Source organism: Saccopteryx leptura, chromosome 1 (genome assembly GCF_036850995.1).
Source record: "Saccopteryx leptura isolate mSacLep1 chromosome 1, mSacLep1_pri_phased_curated, whole genome shotgun sequence".
NCBI classification, from domain to species: domain Eukaryota; kingdom Metazoa; phylum Chordata; class Mammalia; order Chiroptera; family Emballonuridae; genus Saccopteryx; species Saccopteryx leptura.
In genome coordinates, this window is record NC_089503.1 from 52160957 (window position 1) to 52170713 (window position 9757).

Below are 9757 nucleotides of genomic sequence, written 5' to 3' on the forward strand. Positions count from 1 at the left end.
TTTTATTTTTTATTTTTTTATTTTTCTGAAGCTGGAAACGGGGAGAGACAGTCAGACAGACTCCCGCACGTGCCCGACCGGGATCCACCCGGCACGCCCACCAGGGGCGACGCTCTGCCCACCAGGGGGCGATGCTCTGCCCCTCCGGGGCGTCACTTTGCCGCTACCAGAGCCACTCTAGCGCCTGGGGCAGAGGCCAAGGAGCCATCCCCAGCGCCCGGGCCATCTTTGCTCCAATGGAGCCTCGGCTGCGGGAGGGGAAGAGAGAGACAGAGAGGAAGGAGCGGGGGGGTGGGGTGGAGAAGCAAATGGGCGCCTCTCCTATGTGCCCTGGCCGGGAATCGAACCTGGGTCCACCGCACGCCTGAGCCAACCGGCCAGGGCCGTGTTTTCCTTTTTATTTCCTAAGAGACTCAGGAAGATGATAGTTTCTGTGTGTCACACTTCTCATTCCCCACTCCCAGATCCCAGTGAGTGTCTGACCATGACAGAAGATAACTGGAGCATCCAGATAGGAGATAGGGTTCTCAGCAATGTCTTTAAAACCAGACTCTCAGCCTGTTCAATGAAGGGAGAGTCAATCTCAAGAATATCCCTTCACTGGTAGAATAAAAGGTGACTACTTATCTCTTGGATTCTTTTATACCCATTCCCAATGACTCCTGAACTTTGGGATCATCCTCGAATGTACACAAAGTCCTTGAAGTGATTCATTTATAGACTTCCATTGGCTTCATTTCTATTTATTCTCTGTCCTCTCATTTACCAAGATTTGAATCCTCTTTTCTTCACCCACCATACCCATGTCCCCCAGGACAATCACTACACACTCCCTGAGTATTTCTTGCTTTGTTCACCCTTTCCACCTTATACAGCCATCCTTCCAGTCTGTCTTGCCAAAACAGGTAATCAAATTTGATTGGACATCAGCTTTCATCTTCCTCCTTGTTTTCAAGTTAATTAGTTCCAACAGTTCTTTGTTTGAGTCTTTAGGATTTTCTGTAGATAAAAATCATATTATCTGTAAATAATAACAATTTTACTTATTTTACTTTAAAGTAGACAGTGTGCTTTCTCATCTGTATAAAGGCATTTGAGTGTTGACTTACCATCATTCATTGACCTCCTTCCCCTGCCAACAGTACCTTTATTTCTCTTTTCTTTTTTTTATTTTATTTATTCATTTTAGAGAGGAGAGAGAGAGAGACAGGGGGGAGGAGCTGGAAGCATCAACTCCCAAATGTGCCTGACCAGGCAAGCCCAGGGTTTTGAACCAGCGACCTCAGCATTTCCAGGTCGACGCTTTATCCACTGCGCCACCACAGGTCAGGCCAGTACCTTTATTTCTCTTAGGGACTTTTTCCATTAAACCTTTTCAGGTGTGCATAGCAGGGAATGATGCTATCTGCAGTTACAAGGTAAGGTCCATGAAAAGCGCATATTAAGTAGCATTTCCCAGCCCTGTCACAGTCACAGTGTCTGGTGTATGATTTTGCCTGTGTACTCACTACAGTGAACAATATGGGAGGAGTGCTTGGATTGGTTTTTGTGGGTGAGAATCTTTTTTCTGCACAATAATTGGTATGTTTCCTACAAGGCGCAGATTAGAGAGGATGTATCTTTAAGTGTTGTTGGCATCCTAGTGCCTCTAGGACGGGACAGCTTCCTTGAGAATGGAACCTATTCTAGGAAAGCAGAGATGAGAAACAGAGAAAAGGAACCCACCCAGGTCCTGATTACATCGTCTGAGTTCCGGATAATGCCATGCCTGAAGATTCATTCATCTCTGCATTCTATTGGGACTGAGCCAGCGGTCTCATTGTTCAAGTCAGTTAGAATTTCTTCTTTTATTTTTGGAACATCAGCAGAAATTCAATCCCTTCCTCTTCTTATAAGAAGATAGTTTCTGGCTCTGGCTAGTTGGCTCAGTGGTAGAGCATTGGCCCAGTGTGTGGAAGTCCTGGGTTCAATTCCTGGTCAGGGCACACAGGAGAAGCAACCATCTGCTTCACCCCCCCTTCCACCTTAGTGCCTCTAGGAAGGGACAGCTTCCTTGAGAATGGAACCTATTCTAGGAAAGCAGAGATGAGAAACAGAGAAAAGGAAACCTGAGTTCTCTGGTTCTTATTTATACCCTGTGAGATTAATAACATTATCTTTATTTTAGCAGAAAAGTAGGAGAGCCAAAGAAGTTATGAATCTACTCAAAGTCATGTAGCTAGTTCAGATGTTTGGACTTCAAATTAAAAAGCTTCAATTATAAAATCTGAATGACTGCCTCCCATTGTCTCCAATTTTCAGTGTTTCCAGATTTCTACTAGAAAATGTAAAATATTTTGGTAATGACATCTAGCCTTTCCACAAAGTAATTTCAATCTATTTGCCTCAGTGTGTCTCCTATCATTGCAGAAACTGTACCCCGTGCAATCAGGCCTTCCATCTAGATCAGGGGTAGTCAACCTTTTTATACCTACCACCCACTTCTGTATCTCTGTTAGTAGTAAAATTTTCTAACCGCCCACCAGTTCCACAGTAATGGTGATTTATAAAGTAGGGAAGTAACTTTACTTTATAAAATTTATAAAGCAGAGTTACAGCAAGTTAAAGCATATAATAATAATTACTTACCAAGTACTTTATGTCGGATTTTCACTAAGTTTGGCAGAATAAATCTTTATAAAACAACTTACTATAGTTGAATCTATCTTTTTATTTATACTTTGGTTGCTCCACTACTGCCCACCATGAAAGCTGAAACGGCCACTAGTGGGCAGTAGGGACCAGGTTGACTACCACTGCTATAGATCATCCTGCCTTTGTTCAACACCCTCACCCCTTTCTCCCTTCTACACTCAGCCTATTTACTAACTTCCACTCAGCCTCTGTTTCATTTCTTAAGGGGGGAAGCCATGGTGAATTGCGTCTCCTGAGTAGGGAGCTGTTTATTCCCTGTAGAAACCTGAAAAAATGTTTCTATAAGTTTGTGCATTGAGCTTTCTGACGTCCATATGGGAGAGTCTACATAAACTGAGTGTAAGTTCTCCAGAGAAGGATTCTCTCAGGGCAACAAGTCAAGGCTATACAGTGTTATAAAATCAGCCCATTGAATCACTGAGTTGTATTTTTGAGACAGTTTTTATTTTAAATGAAAGAGGTGAAGCCTGATTAAATGGAATGAAAATCAGACGCAGTCAATAGGTCAAGTTCTGCTTATGTAACTGGTACTGTGCTTACCATTTGTAGTTCTTCCTATTGATAACTAGACATGCCTGTCAAGTGATATCTCAGTACTCAGGTAAGAATGTCAACTACTCACTCTGCCTTTCATATTTATATAGCCAAGCATTTGGTTAATGATTAGAGCTATAAGTGGTTTGCTTTTTTGGATCCTCAACTCATAGAGGTTTGTAGCTGGGGTGGGAGGTGTTCAGATATAAGGCTGGTCATGTAGAAAAGTGAAAGCCAGAGTAATGATTTTTCTAAGGTTATATAGAAAGTTAGCACTGGAGCCAGAAGCACATCACAGTGAATTAGGTTAGCATCAGGGAAATTCATCTTAAAGGGAAAGGATGGAACATTCAGGTTCAGTTGTCGTTGATTTCTTACTCACTCATGAAAACAGCAATTTAGATTGGTTCATAACTTTATCAGCCCCCCTGAAGCATCTACTTGTTATAGGATACTCTAAATTATCTTATTTTTATAATTTAATTTTTACATACTTGGAACTCATTATATACTTTTGTATGTCAGAAATGCTACCTAAATGTGTTTTTTTCCATGTAGTCTACTTTGCTCATTTTAGAAGATCTTTTGGCATCCAAAATATAATTATTAAAGTTATCACTATGGTTAAACTCAGTAAATCAACTTGCCTTTTCCTCTCAGCTCAGCCTAATGATCAGAGCTCAATACAGAATTATACCTGTTCAGCTTGCCTATCCTCCTGGCTGCCGCAAGTCCCACAGTAAAATTCATTTTCAAGCCTCATCACATTGAAACCAGCAGGTGCCTGTTCTAGGGCTCAGATGTCATCGTTTACCTTTGATTTGAGTGAGTCAGCCTTCTTCCTTATGCCTTCCTTCTTCCACTGCCTAGTGTTTTGTTTTTTTTTACCTCTGATGTCCTGTGACTATGGTTGTTCATTCTCCTCCTCCATTCAGAAGTAATTCCACTCCCCCCACCCTGTAAATTTCTACAGCACTTGTTCTCACTCTGGTTTCCTTTAAATGTGAACCAATGGACATTTTATTTTGCAGAGAAGAAGGAGCCCTGAAGGTTTTTGGAGGGAAGATGATAATATTTGGGCAGAGGTATGAGGGATATATTGGAGAAGTTACAAAGCATGGAGAAGCCAGTTAGAGGACCATTTAATCGTGGTGGGGCGGGAGGCTGAAGGGGAGGAAAAGAGGCAGTGAGCTGGAGTGGTGTCAGTGAGGGTGGAATTGCTGAGGCCAGAGGGACTCCAAATTTTAAAGATCTTTGGGCCTAACAGTGATGCTGGGGACAGGGGAGAGTGGGTCTTGTGACAGGAAAGGAGAAAGGGAGAGAAGTGAGGTGATCAGGAAGGGCAGCTGGACTGGGAGGAAGTTGTTGGTTCTGCTTGGAATTGACTCGCCCCAAGGACTCAGGTAGCATGTGTGCTTGCCACGTGCCGACCCCACTATTTCAGCATCCCTTCAGCCTGGCTGTCACATGAATGGAAGGAAAGCCTGTAGCGTGAAGATTTCTATGAACAAATTGGAGAAACACCTATGTCCGAGCCAGAAGGGATGTCCAGGGTTTTTTCCCTGTCCCCAACCACACAGGGAAACCTGAGTCCAGGGAGAGGCAGAGTCATCTTGGGGGTAGTGACCGAGTCAGGACAAGAGCCCAGTTCCCCAACCCACGCTATTTCCAATCTCACAAGCAGTCTCAAAATTCTATAAAAGCTATGGATTCATTCTGGGCCTTCTGTTTTTTTGTGTTTATTTTTTCTTCAGACACTATATCCTTAAGGGCAGAGTCTAGGTTTTCCTAATTTTAATATTTATTTCTCCATCTATTCAATAAATATTGGTTTAGCATCTATTGCATCATTTGTTATGTTTTAGGCACTGAGAATACATCAAAAAACAGGACAACATTCCTGTCTTCCTGGACCTTACATTCCAGAAGGGGGAGTTAGATAACAAGCACAAGCCCCAAATACACATGGGTTATTTCAGTTGGCGATGAGTCTTATGGTAAAAAACAAACCAGGGAGCCAGGAGTCAGACAATGCTGCAGGAGGGGCTGTTATTTATGGTGTGTGGCCAGGGAAGGCCTTTCTGTTGAGTTTATGGCTCAAATGTGTCTCTGAGGGTACACAGGTATCCACAAGGTAGGTGCTCAACCAGTATTTATTGAGTTATTAATGGTTTAATCAACTGGTGTGTGTGAGAGAGAGACAGAGAGACGGAGACAGAGAGAGAGAGGTTGAATAGAACACAGCTGTACGCCTTAATATAATGGACAATAGATTCTACATAATATAATGTCTATATATGTTTTAAGAATAGGATTAGCCTGACCAGGCAGTGGTGCAGTGGATAGAACGTCGGACGGGGATGCGGAAGACCCAGGTTCAAGACCCCGAGGTCTCCAACTTGAGTGCAGGCTCATCTAGTGGCAGCAAAAGCTCAGTGGCTTGAGCCCAAGTTCGCTGGCTTGAGCAAGGGGTTACTTGGTCTGCTGAAGGCCCGCGGTCAAGGCATATATGAGAAAGCAATCAATGAACAACTAAGGTGTTGCAACAGGCAATGAAAAACTAATGATTGATGCTTCTCATCTCTCTGTTCCTGTCTGTCTGTCCCTGTCTTTTCGTCTCTCTGACTCTCTATCTCTGTTAAAAAAAAAAAAAGAATAGGATTAATTTTCAAACTAACAAAAAAAGTTACCAGAGAATATCTGCTGCTATTTTTCTTCACAGTTTTATAACTTTGACGAACTTTGAACTAACCACAATAAGTGGTTAGTTCTTTTCCACATTTATTGCTTCTAGATATTTGAAAGTGCTAGCAGGCACATAGGTAACCAACATATAGAAGATTGGTGAACTGGTGAATGTTTGCCCTCATTACGTTTTCTGGATAACCACAGCCAGATACAGTAAGGGGCGTTCCTTTTTCCTTTGATCCAAATTGTTTTGCAGTGCATACATCTGGAGTCCTCATTTCCATCATGGCAAATTTCTGGATTTCTTTCAGTGCCCAAAGGGTATACTTCTCGACACCCACTCCATGGATGTGCTTGTGAATGTTGATGGTGTTTTCTCTGATCACCACCACACTGACGGTAGAATGCCTCTGCTTTTTCTTGGCACCCTTCTGTAAAGAAGCCATTCTGCTAGGTCCAAGTTGAAAAACTATCTGCTATTATTTTGTATTTTTAAAACAAGATTTCAATTCTTCACTTCTTCATTTGTATTTGAAAGATATACTATTCCAATATATTGGCCACTCTCAAAATTGCCAACTGGAAGATTCATCCAAATGAACTCATCATTTCATCTTCTGCCAAGAATTTCACACTCAAACTCTCAGCTATTGGACAGTGATTTCATAACTAAACTACAATGTTTACAAAAATAACATATGCTCTCTTACCAAAATGAAAAGGGAAAATCAGAGCTCTGAGGTTGAATTCATCCTCTTGGGCTTTTCAAACTTTCCTGAACTCCAAGAACAGCTCTTTGGGGTTTTCCTGATTATTTACCTGCTGACCTTGATAGGGAATGCCATTATCATAGTCATCATCTCCCTGGAACAGAGTCTCCACTTTCCCATGTACCTGTTTCTCCTGAACTTATCTGTGGTGGATGTGAGTTTCAGTGCAGTCATTATGCCTGAAATGCTGGTGGTTCTCTCCACTGAGAAAACTACACTTACTTTCTCAGGCTGTTTTGCACAGATGTATTTCCTTCTTCTTTTTGGTGGGACCGAGTGCTTCCTCCTGGGGGCAATGGCGTATGACAGATTTGCTGCAATCTGCCATCCTCTGAGCTACCCAGTGATTATGAACAAACCTGTTTTCATGAAATTAGTCATGTTCTCATGGGTGTCAGGGATCACGGTGGCTACTGTGCAAACATCATGGGTTTTTAGTTTTCCATTTTGTGGCCCCAGGGAAATCAATCATTTCTTCTGTGAGACTCCCCCTGTGCTAGAACTTGTATGTGCAGACACCTTTTGGTTTGAAATCTATGCATTCACCGGCACCATTTTGATTATCATAGTTCCTTTCTTGTTGATACTCTTGTCTTACATTCGGATTCTTTTTGCCATCCTGAAGATGCCATCAACCACTGGGAGGCAAAAGGCCTTTTCCACCTGTGCCTCCCACCTCACGTCTGTCACCCTCTTCTATGGCACAGCCAGTATGACCTATTTACAGCCGAAATCTGGCTACTCCCCAGAAACCAAGAAACTGATGTCGTTGGCTTACACATTGCTTACACCTCTGCTGAATCCACTGATCTACAGTCTGCGAAACAGTGAGATGAAGAGAGCTTTGATGAAATTATGGCAAAAAAAAATTAAATTTACATAAATTCTGACTGTACTAGGAAGCTATGTCATATTTGGTCACTGTCTGACTAAATTCCATTTTAATTTAATAAATGGTCAAATATCCTTCATTTCTTGGTATGAATATGTTTAATTAGCTGAGTTTTTAAAGTTCAATATTATAATCAATAATACATTAGGGTTCCCTCCCTTTTGGTAATGTACTATAGTCATTCTCTTTTCAAAGTTATAATAACATTATTAATATATAATATCATATGTTTTCATAACATATAATACAGTAATTTATCTAGCAGTTCCTCTATTATGATCATCCAGGTCATTGCTGAATTATTGTCACTAAGACAAAACTTCAATAAGTACCCAGGTTCATGTTCTTGCATATTAATGTTTTACTTCTGTATGATAGACTCCTCAAAGTTGGCCTGATGGGATGGAGTATACGTGCTTATAAATTTTAGTAGCTATTATAGAATTACTTTGCAAAGTGATTGTAACTCCTTCAGATAGTCCTGAAGGCCCACTCTACTGCACTAATAGGGTTAAGTTTTAAGAAACTGACCAATAGATGAGATTTTTGTTTCTGGAGTAAAAACCTGTTTCATGAATGACTAAACAAAATAAAATTATTTTGGGAAGACCAAACTGGTGCTATTTCTTGGGCTCATAAAGATTATTATTCAAAACAGGATTGCTCTTGGTATTTTTCCAGCTATCTATCAGAATGTTGGTGACCAGAGAACTGTACAGGAAATTCCCTGAATTCTCACTTGATAGTTTCGGCATCTTTTTCAGTTATAAACCACTGCTTGCAGAGACCGTTGTTAAATTTCCTTTTGTAGTCCTCAAATGCCTCCAAAAATTTGTTTATAAACATAAGATGATTCACTTTTCTAGTGATTAATTATTTGTGTATCTTCCATGGTCCTTAAGTCACATTATTAATTATCAAATGGAGAAAAAGGAATAATAATTTCTCATCTAGTAACATGTGAAACTTATACTGTTCATCTCTTATTTTTAATGTGGCTATTCATAGGCAGCGAGAGGCCCCTTTGTGGGATCTGTAACACATGAGCTCCTACTGCTCTACTTTCTGCTCCAGGGATGGCAATAAAAGGGTAACACACTATTCCCATTGTCATTCAGCTGTGGGAAAAACAACCTCTTCATTACTACTGTCTCTGCCAAAAATGAGAAGTAAAGATGCAAAAACTGATTGGATTTTCACAAAAGGAAATTTTGTCATCAAATGGTTGAAATCAGTTTGAGTAATATTTGTATGTTGTATAATCTTTTCAGTAGGACATTAAACAGGCATTTGGCAGTCCTTTAATCAGCTTCTGTCTCTTGGTGTCCTGAAATTTCCTTTTTATAGCCCTTAGAAAGAAATTAAATAACGTCTTACATGGAAAAAGAAATCTCCCGAAGCCTAAATCCCAAGACAAATAAACAGCTTTATTTTGATTTTTGTTCTTTTTGTTTCATTTATTTATTCCTTTATTTAAAAAGCTTTGGTTAGGGGTGTCTTAACATGACTGTCCCTGGGGCAATATAGTCTCTGTCCTTGTGGAATTCAAAGTTTATGAAAAGATCACTGATTTGGGGAGGTCACAGAAGCAGGTTACAACTTACCTATGTCTCCACCTCAGGAGAGGAATAGAGATTGAACTGGCAAGGTTCCAGTTTTGTTGCATACATGATGATTTCAAAGTCACAATGATTCTCCATTTAATTATGAGTTTGACAAAAGCAGCCAGTGCAAAAGACCGTGTTATGATTCTACTCTAAATAGCAGCAATTATGGAAATACCAGCTTTAATCTCATGGCAGCTAATAGGACTGATGCATAAAATCAAGCTTTCCTGGCTTTGAAGTTGACATTAAGATTTCCAACCACAATCAACATGGCCGAGAAAACAGTAAACATTTTAAATGTAAAACTTATGATGTTTCCCTTTGCTTAAAGCATGTCAAAAACATGCCTTTATCTCCATCTGATATACTTTGCATTCCATTTTTCAGCTGATTAATTCTTTCTTTACTTATCAAAAACATTTATTTTTCCCCTGGTCAGGTATCACAGTAGGTTAGAGTGTAGTCCCAATATACACTAAGGTTGCCAGTTTGATACCCAGTCAGGGCAAAAAGAAGAAATAACCAATGAATACATAAGTAAGTGGAACAAATCAGTGTTTCTCTCTCTACTC

At 40.5% G+C, this 9757-nt stretch overlaps 1 protein-coding gene across 1 annotated transcript; it reads left to right on the top strand.

Annotated features, from left to right (window-relative positions):
• Positions 1–6615: 6615 nt before the first annotated feature.
• Positions 6616–7569, top strand: LOC136387990 (olfactory receptor 10A3). Its single transcript, XM_066360071.1, has one exon. The coding sequence runs from the start codon at positions 6631–6633 to the stop codon at positions 7567–7569; it is 939 nt and encodes a 312-aa protein (XP_066216168.1). The 5' UTR covers positions 6616–6630.
• Positions 7570–9757: the final 2188 nt, after the last annotated feature.